This window comes from Neurospora crassa, linkage group V, assembly GCF_000182925.2.
Source record: "Neurospora crassa OR74A linkage group V, whole genome shotgun sequence".
Taxonomy (NCBI): domain Eukaryota; kingdom Fungi; phylum Ascomycota; class Sordariomycetes; order Sordariales; family Sordariaceae; genus Neurospora; species Neurospora crassa.
In genome coordinates, this window is record NC_026505.1 from 2,881,003 (window position 1) to 2,900,240 (window position 19,238).

A 19,238-nucleotide genomic window follows, 5' to 3' on the forward strand; every position below is an offset into this window, starting at 1 on the left:
AATCATTAACACACACATCGAGAGCCAGGCACTTTATATAATAGTCAAACATCAACCAATTCGACAACCCTTCTTTCAACATGGACTCTCGGATTCTGTCTCAGCTGGTGACTAGATCACTTCCTGACCTCCCAAACGAGCTTCTTTTAATCATCGCCGACATCCTTGGCCATGATTTCTCGACACTTGCGTCCTTGGCCGCTACTTGCCGTAAGCTGAAGCCCTTCTTCAGCCGAATGCTGTATAGGTTGGATGCGAGATCCGGCAACCCGACAGCCCTAGCCTGGGGGGCTTTGACCGGAAACATCAGGTGCATGAAAAGCGCAATGGAACAGGGAACAAACGTAGGCCAAATGTCTCGTTTCAGCTTCCACACTGGCAAACCCAAGAGTCATTTTGAGCGGGAGTTAGATTCCCATAGCTGCAGATTGCACCCGTGTGACCCGCCAACGTTCACGCGCCATGCTGAGATACCCGGAAGCATGGAGAAGATCTTGTGGGGTACGGCCCTCCATTTCGCTGCCGTTGCAAACCAAGTGGCCGCAGCTGAGTTGTTGATAAAGACTGGGGCGGGCTTTCGCGAACGGTCATTTGGGCTTTGTTCAATGTCCGATCATGGTGAAGCCTGTGCGCATTCGTTGGAATCCTGTCCCAAAGAATTCTTCCCAATGCACACGGCTGTATGTTACGGAAACAAGGACATGATCGAATTGTTCCTAAGTCGTGGCGCTTATGCCTTTTACATCGCAGATAGCCCGGAAGATGCCTCGGACGACCCAGATGACGGACTGCCCGAAGATGGCGAAGAGTTGAAATCACTCCAAGGCGTGGAGGAGGAAGAGCCTCCTGGGAACCCCGAATGGGTTCAGCCAGGCCCTGACAAACCAGATGACGATTCTGGTACTCCACACGCAACGGCATTGCATATTGCTGCTAGTTTGGGCCGTGGCGATCTGGTGGAATTTTTTGCAGGGAAAAGCGGGATTTTAATGAATGCGACTGACTGCGACGGCCACACCCCGCTCCACTACGCCGCCCACGCTATGCTCAAGCATTCTCGGGCAGTTATTCGTAAGTTGGTGCAGATGGGCGCAAGACTAGATGCTCGATACGATATCGAGTTTGAGCTTCTTATCCGCTCCGTGGTAGGCGGTAGATGCGCCGTAGCCGTCGATCTTTTGCATCTTCGTGCGTATACACACCTCACCGCGGAGCAGCTCGGCTACCTTCTTCATGCTGCTCTCACTCCGGCTGCCTTTTATAGCTTTGAGAGGGGTATCTCGATCGCCAACCTCTCCAGTGCAAGCTACAGCCGGCGGTCTGTATTACTTCCCAGGAGTTACAGGGACTCCTACGATGCGGTATTGCCTGATTTTACCAGCGACTGCAACATGGAATTACTGGAGCGACAGGAGCTTGTGCGGCTCCTTGTCAAAGAATTTGGAGTCGATGTCAACAGGATACTACCTGGTATCCCTGAGACACCCACAACACTTCTGGCTCTCTACAACGCCAGTTCATCCGACATGCTCCGCTGCCTTCTTGACCTTGGTGCAGACATTACCAAAGTTAACGGCAATGGAGACACCGCGATTCACTGCGCTATGAAACTCTACGCCCGCGAGTGGAAAACCCTCGAACTGACGAGAGTATACCATAGGTTGGAGCCTTGGAATCAGTGGGAGGAGACTAGTGTGGACAGGAGTCCAGACAGCGTGCTACACTTTCTTCTGACAGCCTGGCCTGGCGACAAGTTTAACGCGGTGGACAAGAATGGTATTGATATCTTACAATGCATCTTCAACTCGATTTCCTGGGAAGAGCGTCGCTATATCGATTTTGCCAACTTCATCAACAGATTGCCATTGGATTACTACTACGACGGTATCGTACCGGCTAGTATACCTCAAATCGGGGGTTTCGTTGAGATGAACATGCGATTGCAGTTCGTGGAGTCCTTGTTCGGTGTTGGACAAACTGACTGGAGTCCTTGTTCGGTGTTGGACAAACTGACAATGTCAACTTGGTATGGGGTGAGACCCAGGGGATAGAGGAGATTCGAAAAATCGTGATTGCCAGACTGACGGAGATTCGCCGAAAGCTAAAGACGGGGAGCAAAGAACAGTTTTTGCTGGGCGCATTTCACACGTTCCCCAACTTCTCTGGCGAGAGGAGTGGAGAACCTCCAGTCTGGTAGAGGGAATGAACACCGTCTGGGAAAACGAGAAATGGTTAAAGCAATGGGGTTTGTAGCAGACAGGCTGGTTAATACCAGTCAAGTAAGGTATAGGTAGTCAATGACGAAACGTTTCTTATGAAGCCAAAGTTTCATGCCGTGTGAATTTGGAATACACACATGTGCCTTCCTTGTGATGACTCAAAGCCATACACCGACGTGAACACTACACTCATGCTTATCCAGTTCAACCGGCTGACGATGAATTTCTGGAAAGTAGAGTGAACGAGTCAAATGGCGCCGCCTAGCTGTCAGCACGGCCTCCGTTCTTCAATAAATGATTTATTCTTTGTAGTTTTCATGAGTAGTCTAGGGAAGGTTGCTTTCTGGAAGTTCAGCAGACTGTTTGCAGTGAAAAGATGAAAGGAGAAAGCAATCAATCAACATGCGGATCTTAGCCCTTTGATGTCCACCACGAGTGACGAAGTTTTGCAGAAGCAGGTGAGCAATGGGGAGAACGATGAGAAAGTTGACTGACGGTTTCGTGGATCAAGAGTTGTCATCAAGGGCGAATTTCTTGAAATCGGACCGTGAGAGGGAAGCTTAAGCTGCATTCATTATGGCGTGACCAACTTCCAACAGTTCCCATGATGCCGCAAAAACTCGAGAGATTCGCAGTCAGGGTCGACAGAGCGTTCGCTTTTTCGCTTACGTATTTGATGCTCCAGGCAGTTGTTTGTCGAACCTGCGAGAGCCATCTGAACCTTCTCGCCAAAGCTTGGCCAACCCCGCTGTTTGTCGCTCGACCCTTCCTTGACCACTGCCGGTGCTTGCGAGTCAACACCGTGGCAATTCACCGGACCGGCAATGGACCGATAGCCAGCTCACCGGCTGTGGATCAAGGTATTCGGCTCACGTAAGGTGGTGAAGTACCGGATGGAGCCATTCACTCTTCGCCAAGGAAATTGCGATACAAGTCTACATATTGCTGGTCATTCAGCCTCGATCTTCTTCCTCTTCTTCCCCCTCTTCTACATTTGGTATTCCGTTATCGTACTTGACGAATTGGTTGTGCCTGGAAGCGACGACCAAGTTCTGTCTTGGAGCCACCAAGACGAATAACTTCATCGACTACATCACCATCACTCGCTGCTCTACCCCAATCACCCCTCTCTCACTTGGGAGGCGAGACCAACACATCGTCGTAATCACGCTTCTGTAAGTAGAAACTCTGGAAGACTAAACGCTCAAGAAAAGTGCTTTTGAAATAGGAACTAATGAGTGCCTCTAGCAGATGCGCCAGTGTCGTCACTACCTACACAACCCATCAACATGTCTTCGTCTGCTGAGTACTTTCTCACACTCCCCCCAGAGGCGGAACCACGAACAATCCTCGACCTCCCCCCCGAGATAATGCGTATGATTGCGGATAGCCTCAAGGATTCAGAATTGAACTCTCTGGTTCGGACATGCAATACGAACTACACCAAATGCAATTGGGAGCTGTACAAGAGGGATTCAAAATCCGTCAACCCCCAGGCCTTGCTTTGGGGTGTGTTCAATAACAGAATTCGCACCATGGAGCTCGCAATCGGCCAATACGGAGCTGACATCAATCAAGTGTTTATCTGGCCTCCCAAGTCGCGTCTTATCAAAGAAAGGATCAAAGAATACGCAATTGCAAACGGAGTAAACGTTTCTACAACCAATGCTGTGCGGATGTCTTTTCGCGGCTCTGACGACAGTGGCCTTTCTAAATGGCACTACCTCGACGGACCAACAGGTTTTGGAATGGTAAGGTCGCCCTGGACAGCTCTGCACTTCGCTGCCGTGTTCAACCAAATGGAAGCCACCAAGTTTCTCCTCCAAAACGGAGCGGATGCCACGGCCGTCTGCCCTAGAGACGGCTACTTTGTCCTCGCAGATGTCAACGATCCACTCCCGCGCACCCCTCTGTTCACAGCGCTCAAGACAAAAAGTGAGGGGGTTGCTGAAGTTATGTTACGCCACGGTGTCTCGCCTCTGTGGGCTCCTCCCGGTACCGGTGGACACGCGAAGGAAACAGCCTTGTACTTGGCAGCTCACCTCGGTATGTGGAAACTCCTTGGGCTCATTGTCAACGCGGGGGTGGACGTCAACGCGGGTTGTCATGTTGATGATATACCCAGATGGTCAACGGACCCTGCTGGAAAGTCCATCCTTAGGAAGCTGTGTTACAGCAAGCGAAAGCCTTCAGAAAAGGTGATTTCCGAGCTCGTCAAGTTGGGCGCGAAAGCAACTGTACGAGAAATTCCAGGACGGACGAACATGGTCCACCTCCTCCTTCAACTCATCACAGGTACCGGGCAAGGTAAAAAGACCAACCCTGATTGGCCCCTCGCAAGCATTCTGCTAAGAACAGGAGCCTGTGACGGAACACTGAATGAAGTCGAGGTTCTAGCAGCTATCCAGATAACCTTGTTTCCGAGGAAGTGTCCATACACCCCGCACCTCACCAGGCACACTCTCTCCAATCTCATATGGTACAACAGAAAATCCCGTGCATACTCGATTGAGGCATGCCTGGTCGGAAGATGCTGCAGATGCAAGCTTGGTAAAGGCCGGTACCCCGAGAACGAGCCGACAACCGGGAGAAAATTGCAGACCGAGCTTCTCCAAGAACTCGTGAATTTCCAAGTCCGTCATTACGGTCGGGAGGGGCTTGACGCCCCCTTACCCTTCCTCACGGAGACCTTGCTTACCTTGTTAGCACGCCACCGGCATGCGAACACGACCGCCTTGGATATTTGGCTTGAGTTAATGCCGGACGACCACAAGACCAAAGTCGTCAATGTTCGACGCCAAACTGCTCTGCACATTGTTCTGAATATCGATACTTTCGAAGAAAAGTTATGGTACGTTGGCGGCAAGCCTACAAGGAATATCGACAGAGCCTTCGATCAACAACACGATGCCCTCTTTTATCTCCTGGAGCGGTGTACATCGGATGAGCTGCTGGCCCAAGATGTTGAGAAGTGCACCCCTTTACAGCTACTTTTGGGCGGACTCTACTGGGATCAAGATTCAGAGTACTATGCGGGCCTTGTTGACCTAAACACAATACCCCTTGAGCCCTTTTCCGAGGAAGTGTGGGCAAAGAAGTGTCTGGCATTCGTCGAGAGGACGCTAATGGTGATTCCTGAGCTGTCAGACTCTGTTTATCAACGAGTTGTTGAGGAGCTTCACTGGCGTCGCTGGGAACTTGGCTGCGAATCCGGCATCATCTATCTTGGCAGAATCGGGGGCCGGGGAAGAGAGCCACACTACTTTCCGAGTTTCAAACCTCAAGATGGGGAGATGAAACGTCCAATCCCTCAGAATCCTCCCCTGTTGCCTGTGCCATTTGAAGCCGCACCAGCAGCAGAGCCGACCTCAGCAGAGTCTACGCAGCCAGCAGAGCTGCCAATCCGACCAGCAAAGCACGCTCTACCAGACGGGCCCGCGGCTCCAGAAAAGCGACAACGAACAACGGAGTCCCAGGAAACGGAAGAGGAGACCGCCAACGATCATGCTGTTGCAGGACAGCCAAATGTGCCGCCGTCAACACCAGTTTCTGGGTTCGATATCGACTTCGAAGCGTTGATGGCAAACGTCCAAGAGGAGTACGACAATGCCTGGTCAACATAAGCGGGTGAGAGCCAAGACAGAACGATGTCTGAACTTTTCATTGTATTAAGTCCTGTTATTGAGTCGGGTGTCATTGAATGTGGAAGTATTGAAGGAAGACCGAGTCATCCAATACTAAGGAATGCTTCCTGTTATCGACATCGCGGGCTGTTTACCAACCAAGACATCCTTGGGAATCATGTCCAGAGAAGACATGCCGGTCACTGCTAGAAAGTCAACAATGCGGTCACCCTACCACTTCAAGGAAGTCCTTGACTCGTCGCCCGTTCATCGGGCTTTCCATTACCTGCACCCCCCTCTCATTACTTCCAGACTAGGTGCTCTGGTTGCTGTTCTTCCTCCTCTATTGTCATTACAAAACCAATCCCACGGCATCTTCTGTCGTTGTCTTTCCGCAGTCACCTCCGCCAAGTGACCAGGCATAAGCTGCCTTGTTGGAAGTAGTCTTTCGACCTTCGCTTCCTTCTTCAGGCTAGGATAATTTTGGAGTCAAGATGTATGGCTTCCTTGCCCGCCGTTGCCGATGAAGTCCCCAGGGAGGAGCTACCTTGCCGATCGCTGTCGGAGGCTACTATGGCAGTGGCGAATGGTTGGTTGAGCTCGACTACCCAACCCATGATGTTAAAGGCCCGAGAGAATTTTCTTACTTTCCAGGCATCCGTGGAGTCGTTTGTTATAGACGAGACATTTATTCAGAGCTGAATAACTCGTTGAGCGGGGTTCCAATCTGTCACCTACCTTTGTATCATCCAGTTGTCTGGCAAGCCTTGCTTCGTTCCGCATTTGAAGAAGGCTACAACGACAGGAGTCGTGGAGGTGAAGGACATATCGGGCAAAGAATGTGTCATATGTCTGCGGATCTGGTATAGAGCTAGATAGATAGCCACTCACAGGTATCTGAATTTAGTGCATGTAGTGGAAACTGGGTCAAAACAATCTTTAGTAAACCTGATAACAAAAATTGCTTGGATATCTATTTTATTGTGTGGGTTGAGACAATGTAGTTCGAGGTGATGATGAACCCGTGTTAAACCCAATGTTGGCCAAGACAAAATCGCAGATCTATAGACTTCTACCTAGTATACCTCTAGCTAGCTGGTAGAATACTTATCCAATCCATCGTTTTCGAATAGGGAAAGCAAGAAAGTCGGCAACTGCACCATGGCCCCGAATACTTCCAGTGAATTGCTGTTTTCAGGGGCTGGTGAGATATCCCCCAAAAAAAAGAAGAAAAGAAAAAAAGAAAGGAAAGAAGAAAAGAAGAAAGGAAGATTAGAAGAAGAAAAAATAAGGATAAAAGAAAAGAAAAGAAAAGAAAAGAAAAGAGGAGAAAAGAAAGGTTCAGCGCACCCTGATATGGAGGGTTCAAGCAGATGCAGACAACTGAAACAAACTACACATCATCTGAAGTTACTCCCCGGCATATCACCGAGTGAGATCCCCTTGTTTCGATACCAACTTGATCGATTCAACACAACCACTACCCTCGTAACATATGATTCTCCGGTACACCGTAGGGTAGCATAATCGGCAGTCACGTAATGTGATGGTACCACGGTTACACGAACTTCCGACTTTGGCGATAATACACCACCGATCAATCACCTAACAAAGGTTAGGTTGATGTGGGCCTCGCTCACATAACAAGCCAACTGACTCTTCTCGTCACTCTGAGAAAGAGGATATTCGCTTGGCTGCTGTACGTACGTTCGTGTAAGCGAGCTGTCGAGCGGAGGCCCCGCATGTACCCATGGCTGTGGCTAGCGCACCGTAACGGCGAGTATCACCGTAGCACGAGAATTATAAAGAGGATGCTATGGTAACTGAGGGGTCCGACTTTCTGTAGTAAAGGCAGTCCATATATAACATCGCTTGACCACGAAATTAGAAGTCAAACATCGTTAGCACCCCTGATAATTTCTTCTTTTCAGCAACACGATGGCCGCCCTCCGACAACTGCAACGACCTCTCCGCCTTCTTTCCAAGCCTCTTCTAACAGCTTCATCCCGGCGCCTCATCTCAACCCAACAAGCTCCCAAGCCCAAACCCCCCATCAAATCCGCCATCATCACCGGCGCCGCCCGCGGTATCGGCCGCGCCATCGCCCACCGCCTGGCCGCCGACGGCTACGCTCTCACCCTCAACGACCTTCCCTCCTCCTCCCCTTCCTCTTCCTCTTCATCCGACCCCGACGACGCCCTAACATCCCTCTGCCACACCCTCCACTCCCTCGGCTACCCCAACATCCACCCCTTCCCCGCCGACATCACCTCGCCCGACTCCGTTTCCGCCCTCATCTCCTCCCATGTTTCGGTTCACGGCTCTCTGTCAACAATGGTCGCCAACGCCGGCATCGTCGCCGCTCAACCCCTTCTCACCGTTACCCCGCAGGACCTTCTCCGCATGTTTACCATCAACGTCATTGGCGTCTTCAACTGCTACCGCGCCGCTGCCGAGCAGATAATCAAACAAGGCACCTCGGGAAAATTGATCGGCGCATCCAGCGTGGCTGGATTGCGGGGTTTGCCGATGCTGGGACCGTATGTGGCGAGCAAGTTTGCGGTTCGAGGATTGACGCAGACATTTGCGGCCGAGTTGGCGGGCGAGGGGATCACGGCTAATGCGTATGCACCGGGGGTGGTGGACACGACCATGTGGGATACGATTGCGGAGGGGGTGATAAGGGCGGGAGGGGGCAACGCGGAGGAGGACGAAGGAGCGAAGGCCCAGGTGAGCAAGAGCTTTGTGGATACATTGGTGCCGTTGAAGAGGTCGTGTACGCCCGAGGAAGTGGCGGCTTTGGTTGGGTTTTTGGCGAGTGAAGGGGCGGATTATATTACGGGCCAGACGTATGCTGTTGATGGTGGGATCTGTTTGACTTGAGGGAGAGGAAGGGAGCTGCCCTGGGGAGGGAGAGGGCGGATGGCGGGTATTTATCCCTAACCCTTATCTACTTGTTTATCCTTATCACTTACATCAATTGTCACTTTTCCACTTTCGGATTTTGGCCGTATGTGTGGGGTCCCTCGGGCCGCCCGCGCTTGCACCGACCGGTGTCTCCCGTCCTTCCAGCCCCAATGTCTAACAGTGGAAGTGGAATACACCATTGAAAGATAGAGGTACAGATTATTAGGTCAAACTCGGTTCCCTTCGATGAGTTCAAGTGTATATATGGTAATGTTAGCTACCTCTACGCCAGCTATACGGCACAACGATCATATCACAAGAAAACGAGGCATCATGTTTGTGTTGAATCCAATTCGCTGCATTCATTGATGTATAGACCATGCAACATCCTCCACATCATATCAACGACACCCAGAGCGATGGTCATACCACGCCGGTTCGCCTACTCCAGAGCCAGGGGTAAAGCAGAAAAGCCAAAGCCATGACCGCCGAAGCTGCCACCCGCCGCCCCTGTTGTTTCTGAAGTGGCTATCGGTCGTCAGTACCACCGCCCGTACATTATGAAATCTCGTTGTCTTCTCCAACTAAGCGTTCGGTAGCTCCAGCTCAACAATCCACGGCACCTGCTCCCTCGCGTCTGGGTCTTCATCCTCGGGGCCCATCTCCAGAGCTGCATTGACAAACAATGTCTGCTGTCCTGCTACCAACGGGTGCTTGTCGTCCTTGCAGTGACTCGTGCTTCTAAACCCATCCTTGAAAAGTCGTTCTTTCCGCTTCTTCTTGTCCTTAGCATCTTGTTCCGAATCGAATTTTCTGGGCTTGTAATCGGCGAGGCTGTCGATGAGTATTGAAGCGCCGTTATCGATCTCAGTAAAGTGAGAAGGTGTGGTGGTCGTTGGTTCTTTTCCGCGCCAAGTCACAAGCTTGGCTCCCCAACCTTCGTGAATGTGGCCGAAGCAATGGAGGCGAGGGCGAGCCTTTGCGATGGCGGCGAACAGCTGATCACAGCCGCCCCGCTGGTTGGAGGAGGTTCTGTCAAGTACGCCCTTTGGTGGCCCGTGTGTGATGGCAATGTCGACCCTTTTGTTGTCTGACGGCGAAATTGAGAAGTCGTGCTCGTCGTTGTGTTTGAATTGAAAGCCCTGGTGTGCGTCGCGAGATGGCGTAAATGGACTTGCGTACACTGTCAAGGCCGCCCCGTTTTGTAGGCGGAAGGAGTGGATGCCCTCGTCCAAGAAGATGATGCTTTCGTCCTCTGGGTTTGAACACAGCTCGCGGGCCTGGCCGAAGTCGCCGTATTCTTTCTTTATGAGTTCGGGCTCGACATGGCACTTCGTAGTGGCTTCTGCGGTTAAGTTTTCGAAGGCTGTTTCATCGAGGGAGAAGTCATGGTTTCCTGCGATGACGAGCTTCAATGGGGCATCGATGGACTTGAGAAGCTCAAGGGAGGAGCGAAATTCGTCAAGTTTTGACTCGTCGGTAAGATCGCCGCAGTGGATAGCAACATCGACCGGTACCTTGGGCATGATGTGATCTTTTCCATGAGTGTCGGAAAGGATGAGGAAGGACGTCTTGGTTGTCTTTGTGAAACCCATTTTGAACGACTGTTGATGCACAGAAAGAGGTAGGTACGATCGGACTCAATGTTGTTGTGTGTGGAATACGGGAAAGAAAAAACGGGTAGCAAATGTGGGATGTGTGGTTTCTTATATAGTTTCACTTGGCTACATGTAAGGTATAGGTATCTGTGAGCTGCAAGACACGCTTGGGCCCAAACAAGAACAATCTCGCTCATTCCAGTCATTTGCAAATCCTGCTTGCACATGTGAACTGCAGCAAATTTGCATCATCTGTAGGTATACCTACCTCTAGAGGAGATAGCCATTTCATATCGGATACAAGGCGATATTCAGGGTTTCCGGGTCCCGAACCAAAGACCCGGGCAGTCAACTCCTACTTGTATGTACCAATGTTTACGAGAAGTGCGTTTGCAATTCATAGTGCACGGCACAATACCTATGTTGTTCAGGGTGTTCTCCGTGTAGGTGATTTCAAGAACATATTTTATATGTTATTGATGGTGTTATGTGTGAGATGAAAATTATATTTGATAGGACTCATCCCCGGGATAGAAGTAGGTTGCGTTAGGATGAGAACAGATGCTTAGAAACCTATTCACATCGTTGATCCTCTGGGCCAATTTAACATACCTAGAGGTATGGAAGGAGTAGGATGAAATATGCGCACACTCGGTGGGAATTTCTTTCCCATTAATAGTATATAACATTTGGACGAAAAGGTGAGAGAGCATTGAGTTGGATTTGGCATATACCAACAGAATCTAACGTACCTTCCGTCTTAATAAGTACCTAGTGAAGGTGACGCAAAGAGGGAAGCGAGCAAAAAGTAATTCAGCTATCTAGGTATATATGACGAGTCTCACCCCCGATCTGTTTTATGCTGTTTTCTTTCTTTCTTGTTTCTCTTTTTTTTTCTTCTTGCTGCAACGAGTCGAATTGATCTGTGTGGTGAGCATAAGTTCAGCTAGGTCAAAGTACATGACTGTGACGCTAACACCAATAATCCTAGATGAGTTGAAGTACCATTAGCAATCATTGATTTTTGTTCTGGTAAGCTCTGCTCGAAGCGCATTGTATCATCTGCTCAGGTACTGATGTTCTATCTTGGGATAGCTTCTTGCATTGCTACTACCAACGAGGCTGCCGCGTTGGCGCTTCTTCATAATCATCTCAAGTACATGTAGCCAAACGGCAATCTTGATAGACTTCAGTTATTTCCGAAAAATGACTTGCCACGCGTCTCCCACACTGTCGCATCTGCGGCCCAGCCACGTGGGACGGGAAATTACTGCGTATCAGAGCATGGCGATGTCCTGGCTTTGTGGGCGGATAAATTGTGCACCCCGGTGGTCGGCTGTCATGCCATTATGAATCTCTCGTCTGCTGGTCCTCGGAACTTGGGAATGAAGGGGAGGCACAACGGAGAGAGAGGAGTGCCCACGAAGCGTACTAGGGCCGTGATCTTAACTCGAGCACACCATATCAGAATGGACAGGGGTAGAGAGCACTAGAGGGTAAATCAAGCAAATCGACAGATTGCCAATCGAATAAAATTAATAAGCTTCCAAGGGTCGGTAAGGCGGCAGTTGTGATGCGGCCTTGGGGGAGGCTGTTGATGAGATCGAAATGTTGGCAACGACGACATGAAGTGGAAGTATTCCACTGGTTAGAGTCTTTTGTCAAGCCCCTTTCATAAGATTGTAGGTAAGTAAAGTAACCCAACCGCACCGCAGCCCTCAAGAAAAAAAACCGGCCGAAAATCCAAGGACAATTTCCTACTTAGTCGAGGTCTGTGTGTCGTCGGGCGGGTCGGGGGGGTTGACTTGTGAGCCGCGACCTGACGGGCACCTCCCTAGCTGGGCGGGCGGGAGCGGGGCCCCTTCCTCTAGAGGTAAGGCGGGAACGGCGGCTAGGTAGTTGTTACCCCGCGGGGCCCCGAACCCCTGTGGATACCCAGCCCCTGAAACCCTGGCGGGCATAATGGCGGGGAGAAATTCGGTTTTCTCGAACGGGCACTGACCTCCTGACCCATTCATCCTCCTCCTCACTGCATTAGGTTGCGTCCAGTTCCCGTCTCGTCTTCCGTTGATCAAGTTGTCGTCCGAATCTAATGATCTTCCTGCTAGTCAATAGCGTCAACTTTGCTCCAACGACAGGACTGGAGTGATCTGTCATTCTGCTTCTGTTTTATCAGACACCACATGCCAAAAGCCACTAGATCCGACCATCGACCTCGATACGTCACACGGGTGAAAACCGATCAAGCCAATAACGCATGAAGCTATCGCCGTTACTTTTGCTTCTGACACCAAACTACGCCCATGGCAACGATGACATACTTGATGGACAGCGCCATACACGAAAGAACTCGCTTGACAGCAACCCTGACAGCCACCCCCCATAGAAGCCCATGGCGCCCTCGATCTCGGCCAACCCTCTCTAGACGAAAGCATCCCCAAGTTCCAATCCAGAGGCCAAGAACTTAATCGACCTGATAAGAGTTGCATTGCCTCGCACTTAGTGCGCCAACGATAATGGTACCTTTTCCCTTCCCGTCTGCTCTGCTTGTTAGTGGTCTCCATCTCGCCACGTTCGCACTCAGTCAAACAACAACTGATCACTGGATACCTTACCGAACAGCACGGGCTGGTAGATATTCACACCAGCCGCCAAAGTGCATATAGCCGACTGCAACAAACTATTGTTGACCAAGTAATCAAGCGAGCTGATTGACGCTTCTTACCAGCGCGGACATCTCCAATATTCCCTCCTCTTCAAGCAAGTGATGTCCTAGCGAGTGGCATCCAGAATCCCGTCTCCAACCTCATGGATCTGTCCAAAAATTGTGCCTCAGTATCATCGGCTTAAACCAGCGTCGATTGCTCGTCTAATCTGCGCTCTCGCCTGCTCCTGGCCTGCTTCGGGGTCTGGTTCTGGGTCGGTCCAATTCCAGAAGCTCGTCCCTCCCCTTCCTTCCGGGAAAGGCATGAGGATTTAATCTATTTTGGATATTATTGCCATGTCTTCCGGTCACATCGCCACATCATGGCTGCAGGAGCTCGGAGGATATATGCCAGGGCCACGTCTTGGCGAATCAAGGCCATCGACTGTCACGGCTAGAGCGAACCACGTTGATGATAGTGCTACATACCATTCAGTCGGTGCCCACGACTATTCCCATCATAGATCTAGTATCTGCCCGTCTCCCCTTATTAGACCCTTCCACACCGCCAACGATGGGAATTCCACCTCGTCCCACTTCGTCATCCTTAGTTCTGGTTCCGGATTCCGACATCAACTACAATGAGGGCCACCATCGCCAGTCTCGTTTCGAACGCCCTGCTGCTTACACAACAAGCGGCTGCTGCGCCTACAGACACTGATACCTGGAATGAGACTACCGCCGATATCTCTGGAGATTCCTCCGCAGACAGCTTCAGTGTCGCGTCCATCTCCGACTGGACCTACAGGAGGTGGAATGGAGCTAATTATGCATGCAAATGCTATCCCGGTGACCCATGCTGGCCCAGTACTCTCCAGTGGAACTTGTTGAACGCAACTGCTGGAGGCAACTTGCAAATCAGCATTCCTCCGGCTGCGTCTTGCTACAACACCTTCCAAGGCCTTCTCGGCAACATCAGCACCTACAATGCGGCTCAGTGCGCCGACGTTCACGCGAACTATGCCAGCGAGCAGTGGCAGTAAGTACGCTCCTATTTCTGGGGCGACAGGATTGTGAATTGACAACCACAACAACACCAGGATCGACCTTCCCACTGCTGGCCTGTGGACCTATTTCACTAACGACACGTGCCGGCCTACCACCAACCCTACTGATTCTTGCACTGGCGGCTACTTCCCTACGATCTACATCAAAGCTAAGACCATCGCCCATATCCAGGCTGGTATTCTCTTCGCCAAGAACAACAACCTGCGCTTGATCATACGCAACACTGGCCATGACTTCCTTGGCAGATCGGTCGGATGGGGTGCCCTCGTCATCAACACTCACGGCTTTAAAGATATCAGCCTGACCAGCAGCTACAGGGGTGCCTGCAACTACACTGGCTCTGCCATCACTGTCGGCGCCGGTGTTCAGGCTTTTGAGGCTCTCAGCAAGCTTCACTCTCTCAACCCCCCCAAGATCATGGTTACCGGAGAGTGCGCTGTAAGTTGGAGCCCAGTATATACCTTACGTACCAGTTCAAACACTAAACTAACGTGGACATTGTAGACTGTCGGTGTTGCTGGTGGTCTCGTCCAAGGTGGTGGGCATGGTCCCCTGACCAACTTCTACGGCTTCCTTGCCGATACCGCTCTCGAGTTTCGGGTCATTACTGCTGACGGTGTTCTACGGACTGCCAACGCCAAGACCAACCCCGACCTCTTCTGGGCTCTTAGGGGCGGTGGCCCTTCTGCGTTCGGTGTCATTGTTCAGGCCACCTACAAGACCTTTGACGATTACTCCAGCTCCGGCGCTACCTTTGCCCTCGGCCCTGCCAATGTCAACAACAACGACACCCTCTGGTGGAATGCCATCGCCAAATTCCACAGCTACTCCAACCACTTCGTCGACAACGGCCTGTACATCTACTACGAGTTATACCCTGGCCTAAGCTTCCGCGTCCAGCCCGTCGTCGGTGTTAACAAGACTGCCGCCCAGCTCGAGGCCGTCCTCCAGCCTCTTTTTGACGACTGGAACGCTATGGGGCTCTCCTTCGACAAGACCACCACGACCTACAGCACTTTCTACGAGCTTTACAACGCCCTGTTTGAGTCCGAGGTTGCCGGTGACTCTGCCCTGACCGGCGGCTGGGCCTTCAGCAAGACCGATGTCGCCAAAAACAATGCCGGCATCATCGACGCCTTCAAGAATGTTCTCAACAACGGCGCCCTACTCGTCGGCCACATGTGGAACGGCGGCCACGGTCTTCCCCAGAATCAGTGGGCCGACAGCGCCATCAACCTCCGCTTCAGGAACGTCAGCGACAAACTCATCACCATCCTTCCCCTCTCCGGCAACGCACCCCTTGCGGAGAAGGAGGCCGCTCAGCGTGTTCTGACTGACGTTATCGATGGCGGTCTCAGGGCTGCTGGTCCCAACGGTGCTGCCTACATCAACGAGGCTGATCCCTTCCAGCCTAAATGGCAGACTGCCTTCTGGGGCGACAATTACCCTAAGCTACTCCAACTCAGACAGAAGTGGGATCCTAGTGGGGTGTTCTACTCTGTTTCCACCCCCGGTACGGAGAAGTGGGAGCAGATTGAGTATGGTACCAGGCTTTGCAAGAAGGTTTGAGGCAGGTTCTGGTTGATATCGTCTGTTCTTAGTCTTGGTTCACAGATACCATTTTTGTTTAGCGTCCATCGTTGTTCTTTTGTTGGAGAGCTCATACTTTTATTTCGTTCGGGCGGCGGTGGGCCTTTGGTAACAAGGTAGATGCTTTGACTACATCTTTGAGGTAAGAGTCTTTGCGTATAATTCTCATCGTTAGTTCTAATTTACAGGCGCGCCACCTGGATTGTAGGAAAGGATCTCCAGGATGGTCCAGTAATTGTAAAATTCTCCAACAGGGGGTATAATTCTGCATTGAAACTGATCCATAGATCAATTCCTAACAGAAATATTAAGTAATGTCTAAGGACATTCTTCCTCAGCAAAACAACCTTCTCGATGATCATTTTCTGAAATATATTTTCCCATATCCATATCTCGATTGAGGAATTCTTTTCAAGACCATTTTTGAAGGAGGCGATTCTACCCAAATAAGATGTTCTGGTCTTAGAGATGTTTAGGACTATCCTCGAGATGGTTAATTGTCTTGAAGTGTATTGTATACCTAGTTACAAGAACATCCCAAGCATCATTTTCTCAAGTCCTGGCAGCGCGCTATAATTCGATCATTGCTTTGTAATCTGTCCTATTTTCGTTAAGTAGCGGCGTAGATCATAAGGCTAGCTCCGGCACTCTGTTGTTGCATAAGCACATCATCTTGACAGCGATTGCGCCATCCCTTCTCTCGTTTTTCTTTTTGTTTTTTTCTTAGATTTTTTTATTATTATTATTCTTTTTGTGGTGCTTGAACTATGACAAACAAGAAAGGAAGCCATCAAACGTCGGCGGGGTCATATTGACAGTTTTGAGTCGCGTCTACCCTCTCGAAAGCTTCGTCCTGGCAAAGTGATAAGAGATCTGCGCGATATGGGTTGGGTAGTATGCACCTAGGCCGTTTGCGTGCTAAGAGAGACAATCCGCGCAATGGTTGACGCCGCGACATCGGATCTACAATGAATATATTTTGTATGATCTGTGCCTCCATTGATGCCACTTCTTTATTCCCTGAGGTCATTCTGTGTATACATTGACTTGAAGCACGCTGCATACCATCTCTATGTTGTTTCTTGGAAAATCAGCCTCCACAGAGCAACATGACCTACCAAACCATCCAGGACCGTCAGGTTGTCCAACCCGACCGCCATCTCCTCAACACCACCATTTCGCCCGGTGTACTTCATGGCCCCGAGCATGACGCCGCCGCTGCTACCGTTACTAACGAGTATCAACCCCTCCTCACGCCTCTAGCCAGCTCAAGCTCCAACTCTTCGGCGTCTCTACCCCCTGGCCACCTCTCTTCGGACGACAATGCCTGGACCCCTCCCCCTCGCTTTGTCTTTATCCAAATTGCCCTCATGTCAAATGTCTTCCTCTACGGCTTCGATGGCACCATCACCGCCGCCGTCTACTCCATCATCTCCGCCGAATTCGGCGCCGCCAACACCGCTTCGTGGCTGACCACAGCCTACCTGGTCACCAGCACCGCGTTCCAGCCGCTCTACGGGCGCGTGTCCGACATCTTTGGGCGCCGCGTCTGTTTCTTTATCAGTACTGTAACCTTTGCGCTGGGCTGTTTGTGGTGCGGGCTCGTAAAATCTTCTACCAAGAACGGCATGATCTGGGTCATCGTCGCCCGCGCCCTTACTGGCTTCGGCGGCGGCGGGCTAATGACCATGGCCACCGTCGTCAACTCGGATATGATTCCCTTTCGCCGGCGGGGGATGTACCAAGCGCTTCAGAACGGCATGTTTGGGTTCGGCGCCATATGCGGCGCGAGCTTTGGGGGCAGCGTGGCGGACGGGATTGGTTGGCGTTGGTGCTTCTTGTTGCAGGTGCCCGTGTCGGCGTTTGCGCTGGCGGCTGGGTGGATGGTCATTAAGAATCCCGTAAATGGGGTACTGGGAGAAGGGAACGAGAGGACTTGGGGACTCATTTGGAGAAAGGTGGACTTTACTGGGGCTTTCTTGTTGGTCACGGCCATTTCGATCCAGCTTGTTGGACTAAGCCTGGGTGGCAATATGTTGCCTTGGAGTAGCCCATGGGTTGTTGCGTCGTTGGTGGGCAGCACAGCGATGTTGGTGTTGTTCTTGGTGGTGGAGGCGAGGACGACGGCGATTCCGGTTATTCCGTTGAGGCTGTTGAAGGGAAGTTTGCCGCTGCTGACGCAGTTTGCAAATGCGTGCGCTGGGTTGAGTGCTTATGCGGTGAGTTGTTCCTTCTTTAAGTTGCTTCTGCTTCGACCTGGTTGCTCCTGCTCAGAGTTCGATTGTTGTCGCTCCCTCTTGGCGTTGCACCTGCCTGGAGAGTTTCATACTTACTCCTGATGAGTCAACTTCAGTTGGCTTGGTCTTACTTCGAGTGCAGTGTAGTCGGTTATTTCTGCTTCGAGTCGTTCTTCCATGTCCCTTCTTCCCGACATGTTGATCAGCTGACTGACAAGTTCCTTCCTTCAGTACCTTTTCAATCTTCCTCTGTTCTTCCAAGTCGTCCTCCTCGACTCCGCCACCACCGCCGGTGCCCGACTCGCTATCCCATCGCTGGCCACGCCCATTGGTGGCCTCATTGCCGGCATTGTCATGTCTCGCTGGGGAAAGCTTATCCCTCTTGTCCGTACTGGAACCTTATTGATGGTCTTTGGCAACGCCTTGGTTACCTCTCTTGCTTTCGAGGAGTCCAGATGGAAATATCTTGTTTACATTTTCCCAGCCAACCTCGGCCAGGGAATTGTGTATCCGGGCATCTTGTTTACCTCGCTGGCCACCTTCGATCATGCCGGTACGTTTAATCTTTGGCTTCGTTTCCAGTCACTTACCTATGATTGATGTCGCCATTGACTAATCTAGATGATACACATAAACAGACCACGCCGTGACTGCCTCGACCGTCTACCTCATTCGGTCTCTCGGCACCGTCTACGGCGTCGCCATCACCTCTGCCATTGTGCAAACCACGCTCAGCGTCCGGCTTCCCGGCGCTTTGGGCGAGATACCAGATAAATGGAGAGTAACATCCCTTTTACTTTGCAGCTGTTTTTCCCGCTCCTGTTTTCCCGAGCGCTGTTGTGGTCCCGGGCCTCCCCGCTCTCAGGACCAGGGCCCTGCCCTTGGCATATGCCCTGGTCCACAGCAGCTTAGGGGTTTCTTCATTGCGTTGTGCTCATGTTCTGTCTTGTTGCGGTTGTCTTGAGGTTGTTTTCGTTGAAGCTCACACCAGTTTAGGTCGTTGATGATATCCGCCACTCATTCTCGGTTATCAAGAACCTTCCCCCAGATATTCAGCTCAAGGCTCGCGAGGTCTACTACGAAGGACTGCGACTTTCGTTTGCCACGTCGACGGCTGTGGCTGCTGCAGCTGTCAGCGCGGCGCTGCTTGTGAGGGCACGGGGACTTCGCAGTACCACGTAGCGTACTACGGAGTCGCACTTCGGAAAGAAAATAAGAAACAGAAGAAAAAAGAAAGAAAGAAAAAAACACGCCTAGTCGACTGTTGGGCGAGGTGAAGAAGTCTTGTCTTCCTTCATCTTGACCATGGGGAGTGCTTGAGCTACCATGGGTAGGTTTGGTGGTATTGAGTT

The 19,238-nt window shown here is 51.2% G+C and overlaps 6 protein-coding genes across 6 annotated transcripts; 5 read left to right on the forward strand and 1 right to left on the reverse strand.

The window, feature by feature from the left end:
- Positions 1-80: 80 nt before the first annotated feature.
- NCU01090 (hypothetical protein) lies at positions 81-2,051 on the forward strand (the record flags this gene model as incomplete). The annotated part of the gene is made up of 1 exon (XM_956609.2): positions 81-2,051. One exon carries the CDS (start codon positions 81-83, stop codon positions 2,049-2,051), a length of 1,971 nt encoding a protein of 656 aa, XP_961702.2.
- A 1,457-nt stretch (positions 2,052-3,508) lies between these two features.
- NCU01091 (hypothetical protein) lies at positions 3,509-5,842 on the forward strand (the record flags this gene model as incomplete). The annotated part of the gene is made up of 2 exons (XM_956610.1): positions 3,509-3,728; positions 3,960-5,842. The coding sequence occupies 2 exons, from the start codon at positions 3,509-3,511 to the stop codon at positions 5,840-5,842; spliced, it is 2,103 nt and encodes a 700-aa protein (XP_961703.1).
- A 1,938-nt stretch (positions 5,843-7,780) lies between these two features.
- On the forward strand, positions 7,781-8,725 carry NCU01092 (3-oxoacyl-(acyl-carrier-protein) reductase; the record flags this gene model as incomplete). Its single annotated transcript, XM_956611.1, has 1 exon — positions 7,781-8,725. The coding sequence occupies one exon, from the start codon at positions 7,781-7,783 to the stop codon at positions 8,723-8,725; it is 945 nt and encodes a 314-aa protein (XP_961704.1).
- Positions 8,726-8,975: 250 nt separating this feature from the next.
- Positions 8,976-10,344, reverse strand: NCU01093 (Ser/Thr protein phosphatase; the record flags this gene model as incomplete). The annotated part of the gene is made up of 1 exon (XM_956612.2): positions 8,976-10,344. The coding sequence occupies one exon, from the start codon at positions 10,342-10,344 to the stop codon at positions 9,334-9,336; it is 1,011 nt and encodes a 336-aa protein (XP_961705.1). The 3' UTR covers positions 8,976-9,333.
- Positions 10,345-13,552: 3,208 nt separating this feature from the next.
- Positions 13,553-15,833, forward strand: NCU01094 (isoamyl alcohol oxidase). Its single transcript, XM_956613.2, has 3 exons — positions 13,553-14,030; positions 14,092-14,497; positions 14,564-15,833. Exons 1-3 carry the CDS (start codon positions 13,633-13,635, stop codon positions 15,626-15,628), a joined length of 1,869 nt encoding a protein of 622 aa, XP_961706.1. The 5' UTR covers positions 13,553-13,632; the 3' UTR covers positions 15,629-15,833.
- Positions 15,834-16,706: 873 nt separating this feature from the next.
- Positions 16,707-19,068, forward strand: NCU01095 (MFS drug transporter; the record flags this gene model as incomplete). Its single annotated transcript, XM_956614.2, has 4 exons — positions 16,707-17,868; positions 18,118-18,439; positions 18,525-18,667; positions 18,883-19,068. Exons 1-4 carry the CDS (start codon positions 16,759-16,761, stop codon positions 19,066-19,068), a joined length of 1,761 nt encoding a protein of 586 aa, XP_961707.1. The 5' UTR covers positions 16,707-16,758.
- Positions 19,069-19,238: the final 170 nt, after the last annotated feature.

What these genes read in the sequence shown, in the direction of transcription:
- NCU01094 (XM_956613.2), top strand. Translation starts at nt 13,633, where the DNA reads ATGAGGGCCACCATCGCCAGTCTCGTTTCGAACGCCCTGCTGCTTACA. An exon ending in TATGCCAGCGAGCAGTGGCA is followed by an intron (nt 14,031 to 14,091) that starts GTAAGTACGCTC and finishes CAACAACACCAG; the next exon opens with GATCGACCTTCCCACTGCTG. An exon ending in TGGTTACCGGAGAGTGCGCT is followed by an intron (nt 14,498 to 14,563) that starts GTAAGTTGGAGC and finishes TGGACATTGTAG; the next exon opens with ACTGTCGGTGTTGCTGGTGG.